We start from the raw sequence: 18,817 nt of genomic DNA on the forward strand, positions 1-18,817 counted from the left end.
CATGCATACGTCCTTTTTCTTGTTCCCAGAGCTTTTAAATGTCCTTTTATGCCGTAGGTAAAGCATTGTGTATGAATTTTGCTGTACAAATAAACGCCCTTGCCGTGCCTTGCCTCGGTGTTACGACAGCTCGTAAATGAAGCAGTCACACCTCCGAAATGTTGGAGAGCGATGGCAGAGATCTCTAATCCCGTGTAAATTGTTCATATCCATTGCAAATGCCCCGTGTTAGTAATAACTTAACACACACTGTCCTGAAAACGAGGAAAAGCCCCGTCCAGACAGGGCTTTTTCGCCCTGTGGCTCAAAGAGGAAGGCAAACCATCTTCCTCTTGGCCCTCATATCCATCTCATCCAGATAAGCAGAGCCAGAGGAGAGTTTAGGAGTGTGTTTGAGCATGCATATGTGTGTGTGCGTGTGTCTATGTGACAGTGTGTGGCATTGGCATGACATCGCCCACCCTGCATGTTGTGATGAGTATGTTCAAGAATATTTATCACAGTAAAACAGAAATATCTGAGAACCAATCAGTCACTCAGAAAATGAAGAGCGTACAGTCGCTCTCCACACGAGTACATGGACAACACTGCTTCAACCCGACTGAAATCGTTCTGATTAGAGATTTTAAAGTGATCCGATAAGATGTGCGCTCACATGCCCCAAAGCTTTTAACTCTCCTATTATTTTTGGGGTCAGTTTGACCCCAGTCAGTGTTTAACGTCTTTAAATAAATGATTAACGTCATTTTTTTTTTCTTTTTGCTTCATATTAGTTTTCCTAATGTAATGGGTTCTACCAGGTAAATATGAAATTGACATGATGATATGTTTTCAATGTCCTGTACACACTTTGTAACGCATCGGTTATAAATAAAAAAATCTGTACTTAGAAATAATATAAAGCCATTAAAACACCAAAAATTAATATTTCTTTCCAATTTTAGGTCAATCAGTGAGATTTTATGGTGATTTGCATATTTTTCCATAGTGGCGTAACAGGAATGCTGGATGTATAAGTGGGGGTGGGAGCGGGGTTATGTTTTATTTAAAGGGCTATTTAGGTCATCAACAAAGAAACATTAAATACCTGACACATAAACTTTGGTAACAATTTTAATTATAATAATTTTGTGGAGGTTTAAAGTGCTGGGGCCAAATTGACACTAAACATAAAAGATTTTAGTGAATTTGAACATAACAGGAGGATTAATCACTTTTTTGACATGCACAAAGTGGTTCCACCTGCTGGGAAACGTTTAATCTGCCAGGAATATAAATATAATAAAGGCTAACTCATACTGGCCAGTGGTGGCTCTCCCATCAGGTCGTCCATAAGATTGTAAAAATGAAACCTGGCTGCTTCATTTTGACTTTGAGCCTTGTAACAGGCAGCCTTCAAACTTTGCCAGCGGTTTTTGATTTGGCCGATGAAGAGGTAGATTCTCTAAGGATGAGATTCTGCAGGAATGTCACCCTTTTCTGTAGTTTCTATTCCCCAAATGCACGTACGGCTCTCTACGTCGCCCTCATCTCCAAACTCTGAAAGGGTCTGTACTGAAGGTGGTTTCACACCAGGCACATTTGGAGATGTGCATTACCATCCGCTGGCACCAAATAACTGCCTCAAACCACCCCAAAACACACTCCGTTTTATGGGTGTAAGGAGACAGATGTTGGCATTTGATAGCAACCGGTTACGCTTGTTTGGACAACGCCGCGTGACAAAATGAACCGAGGATAAATCGCAATCTGGACTGATACTCAGATTCTGTGCATCATTGCTCTGACAAAAGCAAAGGCAAAAATATCCACAGCATTTAAAGCCAAAACACATTAAAAAAAAGTACACAGTCTGATTTCTACCATACCAAAAAACAAAGAATCCAAAGTTTGCATAAACCCACGCCTAGTATTGATAGTAACATCTCAAATGTGTGTTTCTCCATTTCATGTGTAAATTAAAAATATCACATGCTATTTAAAGTGCATGCTTTTCTCCACCTTTTTATGCCACTATACTATATATACCATGTTTGCCATGTGTTCTTTTGGTACTGACCCCAATGGGAAATAACTACAAAGTCACTCCAAGCAATAACCTTAAATATATGAAACCACACTGTCCTTTCTTTTAGCAATAGAGCAGAAATTTCTCTTTAAACAAAGACTCGGAGATGAAAACGGTGTAATCTATACCAAAATGCTCTGGATCTATACCAAGGTGCATTGTTCTGGCAGCTTATAACAAGCCAGCATCCCTTTAAAGGCACTTTGTATTGATGTCTTGTGCAGTTGGCCGTACATGTTAGGTTTTGGGTGATGATAAAAATAGTTTTTAGATGTTCAGAAAGGCTCAAATGGCTAATTAGCAGGAGGTACTCGGTGCTGAAAGTCCAGGCCACTCTCAGTGGGAACCAGAATGATCCCAGCCCCCCCGCCTCTCGCAGCATCGCCAGGCTGGATGTGTGGAAGCTCTTTTTCCCTGTCAGGTGTTTAGAGGTCTGTGTTCTCTATTTTGAGCCGTCGCCAGCTTCAGAGGTCCTGCTCCAAGCTCTTTGATGTTTGTGTCTGAGAACAGGCCAAATGCAAAAGAAGGAACAGTCCCTACAAAAGCCCTCAAGTCTGCGGGAAAGACACTGAGAAATGCATGCATGCATATACATGAAATACACACACATGCATATACACAGACCTTTGAGCCTGGAAACTGGAGCCACATCAAAGCTTTTTATCTGTCTTTAGGCTGCATCCACCAGTTCAGGATGTGGAGAGAGAAGTGAGACGAAGAGAGGAAGAGAGAAAAGAAAGATAAAGATGTGGTGACATCTCAGCCAGAGAAAAGAAGCATGTAAGGGAGGAGGAGAAGCTATGAAAAAAAGAAAACCCAGATAGAATAAACAGAAGCAGAAGAGAGAGAGATGTTGAGAGGGAGAGAGAAAGTATGTGGTGAAAGCAATCATGAAGGCAGGTTATAACAGAGAAAACAAAAATACTGTCAGCATAAGAATGGGCAAAAGCAGTTTTTGTCACAGTATTTCATAGCGGCATATTTCAGATTCTGTGTCGTTCTGTTGTACTCTGCACCACCTCACTCCATTTCTCTCTCAGCTCACCAATACCGACCCTCCCCTCTTCTCTTTTCCCTCTGCATTTGAAGGCTCGTCCTATTTCTTCAAGGGGAAGGAGTATTGGCGTGTGCTGGGCAGCGATATGGAGGTGGAGGCTGGATACCCCCGGCTCATCGCTAAGGACTGGCTACTCTGCACGGAGATGCAGTCGGACTCTCCGAACACAGACTCCAAAAGCACTGAGACGCGGGTCAACGGGCAGCATCACCCAGACCACGCGGAGAACGGATACGAGGTGTGCTCCTGCACCTCGGACACGGCGTCGCCTCTGGGCGCCCGCCCGTCGCCCTCCCCCGTCTGGCTCCTGCCGCCCCTCTGGACGCTCTCGCTAGCCCTCAGCTCCGAGCCGCTATGATGCCAAAAAAACAGAGGAGGTGTTGGGCCGAAACGGGAAGAACAACAGCAAATTGGCTGAGAGCAGAGGAATGAGCCAGAGACTCATTGGTGGGAGAGCCAGTAGCAAAAAAACAACTGGAAGATTTTGTTCTTATACTTATAAAATATCACTTGGTATCTTTTTACTATCAGTTTGCTGTTATTTATTTCTCATGCCATTCGGTGGACACTGTCTTGCATTATGGGCAGTACATAGAGTTAATGTATGGGCACCCCAAACCCCCTTACAGTGACAATATTAGCACCATGCCTGACTAATTAAGTTACACAGGACCACAAGCTGCATTTTTTCATAGCCATTCTGATTGTCAGGTTGCCCCAGTATCTTAGCAATTAAAGGGCAGTTGAATGGGATTGTTTTGAAATATGTTAACATGAGATGGAAGAAACATCAGTGATGATTTATTTTCTTCATGTGCAAAAAGTTTACAGCGGCGACGTCTGGCTGACATTCAGTTGACAGATGTCTGGCATCCTGGGACGCTTCATGTAATGAATGACGCCCTGCGATGCAGACAGGTAGACGGGTGAGCGGCGTCCTCAGTTGTAGACATACAAACAGGTGAGTGACATCCAGGGACGTAGACAGAGGGGCAGGTAAATTGGTTGATGGAGGAGACAGCTGACAGGTAGACAGGTGACTTGCACGGTGGGAAATAGAGAGGTTGTCAGTGGAAATCCAAGAAGCCACACACACACACACACATGCCCAGTCTATGGCTCTGTCCCAATTCAAAGGCTGTACGCTACCCAGGTCGTATTTGTAGGCTGCTTACGTCACGGCGGCGCGACAAGTGATGTCCCAATTCAATTTTACCGCGCGGGGTCCTGCAAATGCAGCCGACAGATCCTGCCTATTTTTGACTTATTTGCAGGAAACACCTCCATGATGCTTCGCGGCCGACATCACAGCCTACTTCCCAGGGTAACTTTCGGTCCGGTTGAATTTCTGGATCAGCCACCATCGCTGGAATTATGAAGCCTGTTTTAGACCGTCTTCATGTTTATATCATGACGTTTTGATAAGTTTTCATGCCTATAATTACCACCATAGATTCGGTTTAGCTGTTAACTGTATCCGAACAACGCCTGTAAATGCAAGTTTAGTTAGATAGGCATTTTGCATGATGTTTCCATAGCAACCATCAGCGCATCAGGTACGTTACAATGTAGCCACGTGTACAATTACTTTAATTGGGATAGTCTGTTGCAATTTGTGAGATTTAACAATTTTCTGCATCTTCATGAAGACAAAAAATAAAATACATAAAACTACAGAATCAATGTTGTCCATCTTGAGAGCGTCGAAGCTGCTTATCGTTTTGTTTCATGCACAGGTGTTCACTGACACACCTCCCAAACCTACTTCGGCATTTTACGCTGCATCACTCGAATGCGCTTCGGGAAGCCTCAATAATAACGACGTAGGAATCCTCCGCAGGCTACACCGTCCCAATTCACTAAACTTTTAGTTCCGGTAAACTTGATATCGGCACCTACGTCGGACGCCTCCTACGTGGGCACCGTGGGCTGCGACCTAGTAGTCATGTAGCCCTTCGATTGAGACAGACCCTGTGTTTCGTTTAAGATGTGGCCCAGCTGGACCACGTTGCTCCTGTCATGTGACGTCTGGGCCGGCTGGCTGGAGCCTCCGGTCTCCGCTGACTCAGATTAGCCTCATGTTAACGAGGGCTACAGGTGTGGATTGATGAACTTCCTCAATGCCATTTTCTACGCTTAAGTCCCTTAACTGCAATCCTGAGCCCTTTGAGGAATTCCTGGCCCTGTATCCACGGGCTCATCACTTTCTCCTCCGCCACAGAAGCATTCCCTCCCCCCCTTATCCGAGGCACTCATGGATCACTATTGATTTTGTTGTAGTTTTGTAATAAACACAGATGGATTATGGTGTTTCGGTGGGTTACAGCGGTTTGGGATTGTCGTTCATGTCATTTCGCTTGATCAGGTCATAGAGATCACAAAGCCCTTCCCTCACCACTGGACAAGTTCCCTCTGACGCAGGGGACGGAGGACGGATGGATGATGGACCGCCACAGAAAACCAGGTCATCTGACATCTTTTAGACAACATGGCATCTGGATTTATTCTTGCTGTTAAGATATATTTACCTACAATATAGACACAGATATATTTGAATTCAGAGGTTCCACAAGCTATTGCGAAACCAACTGAACTGTGTACATTTTACGCTGTGTTTTCCAATGTAAAATATTTTTGTAGAAAAATAAAGAATCAGAATCACTTTAATGGCCAAGTACAATCAGTGTGTGTGTGTGTGTGTGTGTGTGTGTGGCTCAGAGACAGATTAACAGCGTTCACTCTGACACATACTGACAAAAAGGCAGCGACTCTGAGTGCTGGGTGTGTAATTAGTTCGTGTCATCGAGAGGGAGCTCATCCTCGAAGACAGATGAAGGCAACATGACAGCTTGCAGACACCAACTGGGAGCTGCTCTCCTCTCTCTGATGTTCCCGAGCATGTTTTCTTTAGTTTCGGCCACTAATGTTCCATCACACATGAAAACCCAATCATGCCAATCACATCATACACCCACTCCAAGTCTGCTGTATGCTTTATGAACAGATTTGTTGGCAGGGGATTATACCTATATTTCTTTGAGAAGAAAAATCAGAGAAGTCACTTGAAGCAAAAAATAGCACGGATGCTGTTGACTCAAAGCTGAAGGACAGCAGGGTTTCATTCATGGAGATGCATTCAGCACGCAAACATCAGGAGGTGAAGGTCATGGGAAACCAGTGATACCGAGCATGTCGTGCTAGGGGGTCGGCAAAGAAGCTAAAAATTGCTCAAATTTAAGACTCAATTTTGGCGAGGGAAAACCTGGCATGGCCATTTTCAGTGGGGTCCCTTGACCTCTGACCTCCACCTGTCTGAATGAAAACGGCTCTCCCCTTTGCAGACGTGCCCACCTTCTGCTGATCCCATGCAGTTTGGGCCACAAACCCTGCAGTCCACATGTGTTCTTGTGGCCTGTTGTAAAATGGTGTGTGTGTGCAGACTGGGGCCTAAACAGTCTTGGAGCTGCATCACTTGGCTTTGACTGGAAAGCTGAGGCTCTTGTGGATTCAATGAGCCACATTTGATTCATGTGTGATGATGTTGGCCCCCATAGGAGCCATGTCACTGGAGTCAGGGCATTTTTGGAAATTTGACATCACTTTATAGTGACCTAAGATAATCACAGCTTCATGAAACTTTACATCCACAAACTAGAGGATAATTAAAAAAAAAAAACGCAATAAATCACGGTAACACTTTACAATAACAGTGCAACAATTAACTTTAGTTAATGTTAGTTAATGCCGTAATGGTTAATTAACTGTTAGTTAATGATTATTATGGCATTTACTAATGTTAATAATATCTACAATAACCCTTAAATAACATATAAATTAATACCTTAGCATGAACCTCATTAGTAAATGATTCTTAGACACATTAGTTAATGGTTAGTTAACTGTTACTTAATGTTTATTACCTGTTACTTAATTTTTATTACGGTATTAACTAACGTTAATTGTTGTATTCTCATTGTAAAGTGTTAACTAAATCACAATACTTAAGAAACACAACACATATCGAATCAGCAGCCAAGTATTGTGATAGTATCAAATCGGACATAAGCCTATCTTCCCAGCCCAAACAAACCTGTGCATACACACATACATATCACAGTGAACTGAAGTCACAATCACAAGCTTCACCCTCACTTATAAATTAATGAAATTAACACACACAACAAAGAAAAATGTATTTGTTTACTTACTGTAGCCGCAGGGTGCAGATGAACCCCCACCAACACATGCAGACCCAAAACTTGACTCACTTTTGAGGTAAAATCAAGTTTAAAAAGCCACTCGATCCTGATTCCTGCTGCGCTGCCTGCTGTTTCTGTTGCCAAATGCATGTTCTCCATTTGCACACACACACACTCACACACACACACTGGCATTCTGTTTTTTTGTTTTGTTTTACACAGCCTTACATATCTTTTTTTTTTTTTAACTGTTCATTTATCATCATGTTAGCACAAAATATAAACTTGTTGTTATTCCTCAGGCATCTCCCTCTCGTCATGCCTTGCGGACCAGGGGCATGACACCACTAAGAGGAGCGATTTTTCTCCCCTCCTCATGACACACTCCAGTGGTGTTAATTAACTGCAGTGGGCTCGGCGGCCGTGCCACCAGGAGAGCACCTGTTCCCCGGGGCGGAACAGCAGGACGGGGCAGATTCCTGGTTTGTTCGGCTCGGCTATCATAAACAGCAACAACTGGAGAATTCAAGTGCTCGTATTTGTGTGTTGCCGCTTGATTCAGGATCTTTTTTTCTGAGGCCAAAGTGTATTCATATTTGAGCGGTTACATCACTGATTTTCAGAAACCCATTCATGTTTATCGGCAGTTTCAAATCAGCGCTAAACATCACAACTTCTACTTGGTCCTGATTGGCGTCCCGCTCCAGCAACTACACTGACCTAAAAATCTAAAATCTCATCTGGGACTCGGTGTAAATAGGTTAACCCGGCGTTTTAGTCCTGCTTCCTAAACCCTGCATCAGTCCCAGCTAATTAATGGAGGTGTCAGGAGGTCATCTGCTAATTTTAAACGCGCATTGGCACGATGATAAAGGACATGCTCTGCATTTTAGTTTGGCAATCTTAACCTTTGTGTAACTTTAACCTCTGTGAGATGATGACTTTCCAATAAATCGCCATCCTTGGGATTGGATTTAGGATGAGCCAGGTTGGAGGATTGTGTCACCAACTAATGTGGAGGTGAAATATGCAAATGTAAACAGCATCACCTCCTTTTTTCTTTCCTTTCTTTCTTTTTTTTTTTTTTTTTTAACCCGACAGTATCCCAATTAAAAACAAAAAAACTGCATCTTTGCTGTGGTACTGCTCACCCCGCGCTCGCCCCAAGCGCCGTGGCCAAGAATACTGAACGTCGCCAGTTTTCTCCGTCTGTCATTGACGCTCGCTGCTGATAATCCAGCTCATGAGCTTGAGCCCAGAGTTGCCAACTTGGCGACCCTCGTTTCTAGATTTAGCGAGTTCTCAGACGCCCTTGGCAACTTTACTCCCCAACAGCGAGGAGCGGCAAATCCAGTGACTTTTCCTGATCTTTTTGGAGAAGATCTGTGTTCACACATTAATGCAGTTTAGCAACGACATGATGTTATAACACATGACAGCGCGTTCCATGTTTCACGCCGCTTGCATGCAAACATGAGTCCAGTCGTCTGAGAGGGGACCGCCGAGAGTCTCCTTCCCCCGTCCCACAGCTCCTCAGTGGGTCACTCTCATTAGGACGGCTGTGGCCCAGAGAACAGCGGCTCATTCACACCAACAGCGCTGGAAAAGTGCAAATGAATAGTGCATATACGGTATAATGTTCATTACAGTGGCTTGAGCCTTGAATTGTATTTTAACTGGACAAAAGAGGTGAGTTGTGGTTTCATCTGTTGTTTGGTTTGTGTGTTTTCTTATTCTAACAGATGTGTTGGGATGTGTGCAAGTGTGGGTTTAAATTATGAAGGCACTAGCAAATAAAGAATCACAGGTATGAAATAAATCTATAAAGAGGTACTTCACCCGTGATGCATGATCAAGTCCACACTGTGTGCTGCCTTCATGGCAAACTCGTATTCCACAAAGCACTAGCCATCTCTGATCCAATACTGGTAAAAAAAAGAAAAGAAAAATGCGGATCCATAATTTTACAACAGCAAAATGCAATCAAAGGTTCTCACACTGGTCATGCCATACAATTCAAGTCTCTGGTATCCGGCTGTATGCTTGGTACTTTGCACACAACCATATTTTGCGCTCAGATCTTCATGACTTCATGACTTTGTGACCGCATGAGAAGATTTTGCGCAGGTGGCCTTTGCGTTTTGTAAAATCGTAAAAGTATTTTCTCCCTCTAGATCAGAGATGGCTGTTTTCGCAATATAGATTCACCATGAAGGCTTGCGGGGACATCTTTTCCGGTTCGGGGACAGAAGGCAGAGGGTTCGTGCTCGATAAGAAATTACGTATTATAGGTGAAGTATCCCTTTAAGTTAGAGGAAGTTTTATGGGACCCAACATTTATGCTCTTGCCTAGCTCTCTCTCCCCCAAATCACTGTGTGAGTGGGTGTCTGTGTGTGCGTGTGGGTGTGTGTGGGTGGGTGTGTGTGCTGTCAAGAGCAAGCACAGCCCAGCTCCACGTTCACTTGTGGCAGTAAAGTTGAGGGGAGGTTCATGCAGCATTTTGGCAGGCTCGTCAAACCGGATTCTGGCAGCCCTCTGCATTCATATTCCACAGAAGGTCATATTGAATTCACCTCTTGCCCACACAACCCAGCAGACGAGGCCAGGGGATCGAGCAGAGGAAGGAATTGTGCACCTCTTTCCTTCCACCAAATCCATTGTTTGTGCAGATTTTTTTTTTATTATTTTTATTTTTCATCTCACTCAGGTACAGTATCCCTTTTTTTCAGTGAGTCTCGGTCAAGACGGCAGCAAAAGTTACACATAAAAAACATTCACTTTCACAAAACGAGAAAAAAAGTGGAAAAAAAAGTGCAGATTGATCTATAATATCAAACTCCATTGCACAGTTAATATCAAGTCAGGCTTAAGGCTATCTGAAACAAGACCGAGGCTCTTTTAAAATACTCTTTAACATATTTTTAAAAGTATTTAAAGAGGGGTAATGATTTAAAATTTTCTGCAATTTGTTCTACGCCTCAGGTGCATGGAAAGAAAAGGCAGTTTTCTCAAGCTCTAATTGCACTTTTGGAATCCAACTGGAGGATCAAGCAGGACTTGAGGAATAAGATAAAAGGCTGGAAACATAAGAAGGGAATTTAACCAGGGATGTCTTAAAAATAAACACAAACACAAAGCTTTTTTCTTTGGCTGGTTCTTCTTGTGTTGTTGTATTTCTTAAAGTCAGTGATTTGACTTAAACTCGGGTGCATTTTTACTTGATTAATGCCCTTCACTACATTTTAAATGAGATCCGTTACAGAGAACAAATGATCAGTGACAGATCGTGGAACCTTTCACAATAAAAGCTCAGTCAGCACTTTGTTGCACTACATTGTTGGTTCCACTTTTTGTCATTTCCAAATTTCACAATAAAAGCTTCAAATTGGAAAAACTGCAGACTCAACTGGCAAAAAAAATATATTAATGAGCTCGCATGACTATGAGAACCATATAGCCTCAACCATCATATTATACGCTTATTCCACATTTTGTCAGTTGAGTCTACAGGGTCCTCACTTCAGTTTTAGTGTAATGCCCCTTTAAAAGCATGTAGTTCTGTTATCTTTTCTCACGGCATGGAAAAGATCCCAGCTAACACAGTTACTGTTTGGGAACAAGGAGCTCAGTCACTTTTTACTACCAGGACATTTGAAATGAGACACTTTGTACTTTTACTGCAGGAGATTTTTACTGCACTACTTCTACTTCTACTGCAGTAAAACATCAGCAAAGTAACAGTACTTCTACATGAGTAGCAGGTTGTAGTACTCTTTCCACGACTGGCCAGTATTACAGTATAATGAAGTGAACTGCAAAATCTGAAATAGATGGAGGCACAAGGTCTCCAGAGGTAATAAATTAACATTTTAGATTTTACCACAAAGCATTAACAAATCTCTTATAACAGCAATGGCAGCAACAAGTCTGTCTGGGGGCATTATATAGTTTTCAATATTCTGTTGCCTGGCAACCAATGTCAGTAACTTCAAACTCATTATACCCACACACAGAGATCCTGAGAAGGCCGGCAGGAACGATGCCCAGGTTGATGTTATTATGGCACACAGGCGGAGCGGGCGACAGAAAAAAAAAGAGCCGAGGCGAATCCTGCACTCAGCCGCCGCGCCGTCCTCACAGCGGCCGAGACTTCCACGATCTCTCTGACCAATCACGTCTGGCCGTCGCCCGGTCAAACACCTGACACACTTCATCCGCTGGTGACTGAAAACGGCCTCTTTGAAACGCCCTGATGGCCCATAACCTCGAGGAGAAGAGGAGCCATTTTCTAAAGCTTATTGTTCCCATTTACGATCCAGCAGGGAACAAGTTGCATGTGACTGGTTAATGTGCTCAAATAAAACAAATGGAGTGTGCTGCTTCGCATGTTGAACAATGCAGAGGTGTGTGAGCACATAACTGCCAGTTGTTAGGGGATATAATATCGGCCAGTCCCTTTCTATGTCATATTTAATCTATCTAACCGCCTGTCTGTCTGACTGTGTTATTTCCTGGAGTGATTTTGAGGTTTGTTAGTGAGGAAAAAAACCTGACACACGACTCCAAAATCTAAAAAGCAGGAAGCGCAGGCTGGAAACCAGACTCAGACTTATTTATCTGCTATTTAGAGGCAGGAATGCCAACTTAGGAAGCCGCCAGAAATCAGACGCCTTTCGTCTGATTGAACATTTATTATGCCATTATGCCACTTGCTGTCGCCGAGCGTGTCAGGAAACTTCTGCCTTGAAACGAGTCATAATCCACACCACGCTGCTGCATGAAAAACCAGCCCTTCAGATGAATCTCTGATCACGTTATTGGTGAGTTTAGTTAGCTGCTGAACACGGTGCTGCTGAGTTCGACTGCATCCCTGACACTTCAAAAAAAAAAACGTGCAAGATCCTTTCATAAGTCAGTTCATGCATACTGATGAAAAAAAAAGAAGTTAAGGAAGAGTGACTGCCTGGCTTTGCAACATTTTGGACAGGGCAATATTAATGGTTTGTGTTTAACATGTGAAAATGATCCATATGTCTTTCTGCAGCTGTACACGGCCACATGCAATGTTTTGAAGGAATCTGTTGCTCTGATTATTTAGAAACCACTGAGTGAAAAATTTTGTGTTTCCAGCTGGACTGGATGCTTTCGACTAGCTGTGTTTCCAGTGCAAACATGTTTGAATTTCTTCTTAGGCTAACACTTTGTCAATTTCTAATATCGTATTTTGAATTTCTCTGTTTCTCAGTTTAATTATCTGACGTGGCCTATTGGTGGTGATCATAATGCAGTATGCAGAGATATCGAAAGACGATATCTCGAAAACTTTTAAGCTCATCAGGTCTGAGAAAGCGCATTTTAGCAGAGAGAAAAGGTTTGAAAAAGCAGCTTTGTTCACCAGATGGAGAGAGTTGGAGGCTCTAGCAGAATTGAGAGCACCGCAGCAGCTCCACAGCATCGGCCCGTCCTGACCCAGATCTGGCTCGCTTCATTTAGATTAGAAATGTTTACTCTGTCCCAGAAACCAGACTGGTGTTCCAAGTGGTGTTAGAAAACATATTTCATAAGTATGTACAGCGGTGAGCACTGTGAGGAGCGAACCACTTACAGGTCAGCGTGTGAAGTGAAGTTACAACTAATTTTACTGCTCACAAAAGCTTAGATATATCACAGAGAAATTTCAGTTTAATGTTGAAATGGATCGTATGGCGAGATGGGAGTCGAATCACTCAATCTACCATCAAGAACTGTGCAACTTCCGGGTATCAACTAATGAAGCTACCAGTACTTGTAATTCTTTAATCTTCTGTAATTCAACTTTGAAACCATGGTAAACAAATTCTCCTCAGAAAATTTTGCCTCTTTTTGTGTGTTTGGTGTAATCTGGCACCAAACAAATAGCAAAGTTTGTGGCTATCTGTTTATATGAAGTGTAGATAGACAGCCACTTGTGAAATATAGATAAATGTACCACTCTCACTAAGTGGGAAAAGTAAATATCCTTTCAAATGCTGTTAAATTAATTGGGTTTCCCACCAGGAGGTAACACTTAAACACTTCTCAGTGTCAGATGATGAAGTCGAGGCCAAGCGGTGGCATCGCTTCCTTTCTCATGGCTGCCAAAAAACAAACAAACAAAAAAAAAAACACATCAGCCTGCCTTGTCTGAGCCAAAGGGATGAGCCCCCAGCGAGTTAGTTTTGTCAGCTTGCAAACAAAAAACAAGATTCAGCCTCATGTAATAACTGAATAATAACCCAGATGATGAAAGCTCTGAGGACTGGTTGTAAGAAATCAGCAGCAAAAAACATAAAAAAGCTGCATCAGAAACCCACCACTAACTGCAAGTCACTTTACAATTTTTTTTTTTAATGAAGTAGCAATGCATGGACTTTACTGCCCCTGGTGTTTTAAATTTACTTTGCATCTATTATTTTATCATACGAGTCATGGCTATTCTTTTTTTATGTGTACATTCAGGTGTACACAGCCCCTTAATGCCACACACACACACACACACACACACACACCTTCATAGCTCTGTTTTGTCTTATGTTAAGTTGTTTTGTTGTGCTGCATTGTTGTTTAGCCCTTTCATCTGTGAGCAGAAACATTTCGTTCTTTTTAACTGGATGACATAGCAAGGACAAAAAAAAGTTGACTTGGCTTGACTTGCAGTTGAGTTGTTAATTTATTTCGAACCAAGTAGCACAACCAGCGAGAACCAATTAGGTCTGTAATCAACCGAAGTAAATCCTCCTCTCCAACCAATGGATTGGTTGATGGGGAAAAAATGTCTAATCTAGAGATATCTCTTATCCAGAGATAATGTGCACCATGACTGCTTTAATTAAACTAGAGTACAGTGCACTATTGCCAACCTGGTTGCCCAAATTAATTATAAATACACACAAAAAGCAAGTTGTAGCATATTAAATACTTTAATCGAAGGAAAGTTTCCTGTTTTCCAGTCCTCTTGGCATCCAGCAGCCTCGCCACAATCCTCCTCCTCCTCCTCCTCCTCCTCCTCCTCCTCCTCAAATACGTCTTTAACCCACTGAGGTTTGGCTACCAGATTAGCAGTCACATCATAATCTGGGTCTGAATCTTGGAATTAATTGTTTTGTCCTCGGTGTAACTCCTGTACTCGGCGTCAGTGTTGCTCCAGTATCACTCAGTCAGACTGACCAGGGTTTCCTTTCGTCTGTTAGTAAAACTCTGCATTGCCTGACTCCGCCTTGTCTAATCTGTACCTGCATTGTTTGCTTGTATGATGTTATGTCAATATAATATGGAATATTTTATAAAGTATTTTACATCATATATCCTCCTGTATGGGTTCAAATCACTCTGCATGTCACAATTTTGACTTTTCTCTTCTCTGTAATACTTTGGCACAAACACACACGATGCAGCCTTCATCCATTTAGATACAGAATACATGTCATCAGTATAACCTCAGGAAATATTCTATATAAATTCATGAAACAAAGAACATGAGGCGGCTGTCGGTGATGATGCTGAAACTTTTGTAATCAAATAAATACATTTAAAGTGAAATGTGTTTGTGTGCGTTCATACAGTATGGTTGAGAGCCACTAAATTACATTTCACATGCGGTATACCTCCACACATAGGTTGTTGTGCCGGGCTGTTGCATGGATGTGATGGTGTGTATATGTGTGTGTATTGTTGCAAAAATATAAATGTATTGAAATGTGTTGTGCTGGCTGTGATGCCCCTTGCCTAAGCAGAGCTGACACCTTAAGGCCTTTGCTCCAGCTGTCAGCAGCAGAGTCTTCATACGGACCAGGCAGAACCAATCAATCACTCTGAAGGGACCACACTGCAGCTAAAATATTCAAAACCAGACCAATCCAGTTTGGTGTATCCTGAGATACACCCACTGCCCTGCTAGGTCAAACTTTCTGACACACTGAAAAGTACTGGGGGGAAAACTGAAGTTTCATTAACCCCTTGAAACCTGAACCAAATTCACTTGATCTCTTTCAATTAGCGAGACATGACCCAGAGGCAAGCACGCGGGCCATGTGCAGAATTAATTAAGCAGCGAGGCCTGCAGGTCTGGAGCTGGCTCCCATTCTAACTATGGTTCTCTTGTTTCTTTTCTGTTTGGCTCCTAACTTGTGCCAGGTGTTGGATGGATGAGTATTGATTGTTTATTAGTGACGCTGCATGTGATGAAATACCTTGTGATTATGCTGCAAACCAATTTCCCCAAATAAAGTATCTCCTTAACGAAATTAGCAAGAAATTTGTAAAACATTACAAGAATATTACCAGAAAACTAGCCAAATAAATAAATACATTTAAAATAAATGAAAAATAAATACAATAAATTTCAAAAATAATTTAAAATACAAGAAAATAATCAGGAATTTTTTTTAAAAAAGTACAAGAACATGATTTTTAAAAAGTAATATATTACAAGAAAAGTATGAGAAAATTAGCCAAAAAAAAGAAATCCAGGCAATTAGCGAACACTACTTGTAAAAAAAACAACAAATGATTAAACATAATTTTAAAATCAGAAAACTATATGTATATGTTTCTAATCATTAATTAATAATTATAATATTCCAATTATATGTTTAAAGTAATATTACAAGAAAAAATATCAGAAAATTCTCCCAAAAATTTTCTCAAAAAATTAAAATAAAAAGCAATCATGTGAATTTTGTTCAAAGGGTGAAATAAAACCCCCAACACCACCACACACGAGCTCCTGGGTTTCAAAGGGTTAACCATCTATACTGTTAATTTGTCCACTGGAGCATTTTCTGTTTTTAGTGAAGATGCCTGAAACTGCTCTGTGAACGGAGCCGAATTCTTGGTTCAGCACAGATATTAATAATAATTATAACTTTTAAATTGTCAGTCAACACCTTGTAAACGCAGCAATCACATCTGATCAGGAGATGAGTGCTGAAACGCTTACATACTCTTTATTGCCCATTGACTCTATTATAACTGGCACTACTATCTGAACACCGCAATAATCCTATTAATCCTATAATCTCCTAATTCATCCACTCCTAACCCCTTATCCTCCTTAAAACAAGTGAATGTTTTGCTAGAGGGCTGAGTTTAAGTTCACTTATTTCAATTTAAACTTTTTAGATTTTTTTTCAAGGCAACAACTATTGACATCTGTTTTATTTCAAGCAAAGACACAATCACTTATTTTATTTTATTATTTTTTTAAAAAAACCTGAGGAATATTTCTCACCGTTGGAAGATTATTCCCTATAAGGTATTGATAAAGAGTGCACGGTTAAATAACTAGAGATTTTTTTTTTCAGTGTTTGCCTTTGTCCTTGATGTTTTCATGTGGGTTTACAGTATTAAAAAAAAGGAAAATGTAATAATGGTCTGCCTTTGATATTCCCTTTTGCAGTCCTCTACCGCCCCCCTGTGGTGCCTCAACATATAGAAGTGTTCAACCTGGGATTTTTTTTTTTTTTTTTTTTTTTTTTTGAACCAACCAGTATCAAAAAGAATTTGTCTGACTTGCCAGGTCACTCACTGGTGCAATCCATAATTCTGCCACACTATTTGACTTAAGAAAAAGAAAAAGGAAAAGGAAATGGGTAGTATTAGCAGTTACATAACTGAATTAATTGGACTACTCTCAAACTTGGCAAAAGCACATAGAATTAATGTGACTGTAAAATTACTGTAATATCTTTCTTTTTAATTCATTTTTTAGTTTGAGTGCCCTTGTGCTTTCTTGACGAATTTAGAGCAACCACCCTGCATGCACACTGGGGATTAGGGATTTGCCTTTGTGCTTATCACTTTGAGAAACCTCCATACACCGACTGGTGAATTTAGCACAAGTTACAAGTTAAATCCAGTCGTCAAACTTATGAAAACCCAGATATGAAAAGGTCAGAGTTACCACTAGGCCACCCTACTACCACAGTGCTTCACTCACTATTACAGCAAACCAATCACACTAACGGCAACAAAGTGGATCTTGATGAGGTCAGTAAAAAGGAGGGCAATAAAAAAAAAAATATTAATTGAAAAATGGCCTGGTGGGAGTTCTTAGTTAAGGCATTCATCCTAAGAGGAATAGGAAAAAATAGAAATAGCACAAGCAGGAAACAGTTTTCCATAATCGTCGGTGCAAAAATATGTTTGCTCATGGTGAATATTGTCTTTAATGTTTTTTCTGTAGAAAGATATATCAGCTCTCCATCTTTCGCCATATGGCCGCTCTTTAGTCAAGAGGTGGTTCTGGAGTGATGTCACCATCTTTCTCCAAGTGTCTCTGCACCATACGCTGTATAAACGATAAATTACATTATTTATATTTCATACAGTCTGTGGTCTTTTTCCTCTGCAAACCACTTCTTATATATGTTCTGATGTTATTTTCAGAGCAGACACATTGCCATCTTTTCTAAATTTTCATACCAGGTGTTCAAAAGGTGAACATGAAATCTGGAATCAAATAACTAAGTCAGTAAAATGTATTTATATAGCACTTTTCACAGCCATTGGTCACAAAGTGCTTTACTAGGGCATTTTACAGAAGAATGCATAAAATAGCCTACTTATAAAAACACACAATAACCAGGTAAATGCAAACCGGATCAAATGATTACATGTATTATAATGTGACAAATATAAAGAGTAATGGCTTATTTTGATTGTGGGCTCCTGGCTTTGCCTTTGGCAGGTCACTACTGTATCTTATAGTGGGTCAGAAGACAGGCTATAATCAATTCTTTTCTCTGTCTTAACCACTCAAACGTCATCTTCAACCACCTTCATTAGCTTCCGTTAGCTTAGCTTTCATTGGCCGGGAAAGGGTTTGCCATTACGGTTAAGTTTACGAAAAGACGGTTTAGGTTAGGAATAAGTGACAGCTAAGGTTAGCAAACGTAAAGCAACATTTGCCAGCTAATATTCTCTAACTTTAACTTGTGAACATTAGTTGCTAACTAGCTGGTTAGGCTTAAAAGAAGATAATAGTTTAGGTTAGGAAAAGGTGATGGCTAAGGTTAAGGCAACGTTCATTAACATTACCTGGCTAACGATTGCTAACTAGCTGGTTCACAGGGTTGCCAAGTCCGCGTTTTTTCCGCCAAATTGGGCTACTTTTTAAGTGTTGCAGCGGGTAACAAATTTTGTCCGCGGGTTGGGCTTGGGCAGACCTGTAGCATAACTGTGGCCTTGTTCAATACAGTTCTGTATGACAGGGACCAGGGCGAGGGATCTCAACATGTCTAAAAAGACACTGGACAGCTGTAAATAGTTCAAGTTCATGGAGTTTTTTCCTGTTCTTTTTTATGTTGGAGACAGCCAGCAGTTTAACAGGTGAGCTGAAATGATTTTCAATTGCCTTTGCCTGGGAAATTGCCTTTAATGTTTATGATGTTATTTTATAGATATTATAGTGCATTTTGCAATTATAGCAATACTGTTGGACTTTAAAAGCAACATATATGGATTTTTATAGGCAT

General features: G+C 41.2%; 1 protein-coding gene across 1 annotated transcript in view; it reads left to right on the forward strand.

Moving 5' to 3' along the window:
• LOC115368964 (matrix metalloproteinase-17-like) overlaps positions 1–4,202 on the forward strand; it is a 146,565-nt gene extending 142,363 nt beyond the window's left edge. Inside the window, exon 10 of the mRNA XM_030065432.1 lies at positions 3,158–4,202. Coding sequence (XP_029921292.1) covers positions 3,158–3,483 — 326 coding nt within the window. The 3' untranslated portion in view covers positions 3,484–4,202. The remainder of the gene's footprint in view (positions 1–3,157) is intronic.
• The last annotated feature ends 14,615 nt before the right edge of the window (positions 4,203–18,817 follow it).

The sequence above is a fragment of the Myripristis murdjan genome, chromosome 12, assembly GCF_902150065.1.
Source record: "Myripristis murdjan chromosome 12, fMyrMur1.1, whole genome shotgun sequence".
In the NCBI taxonomy this organism is placed as follows: Eukaryota; Metazoa; Chordata; class Actinopteri; order Holocentriformes; family Holocentridae; genus Myripristis; species Myripristis murdjan.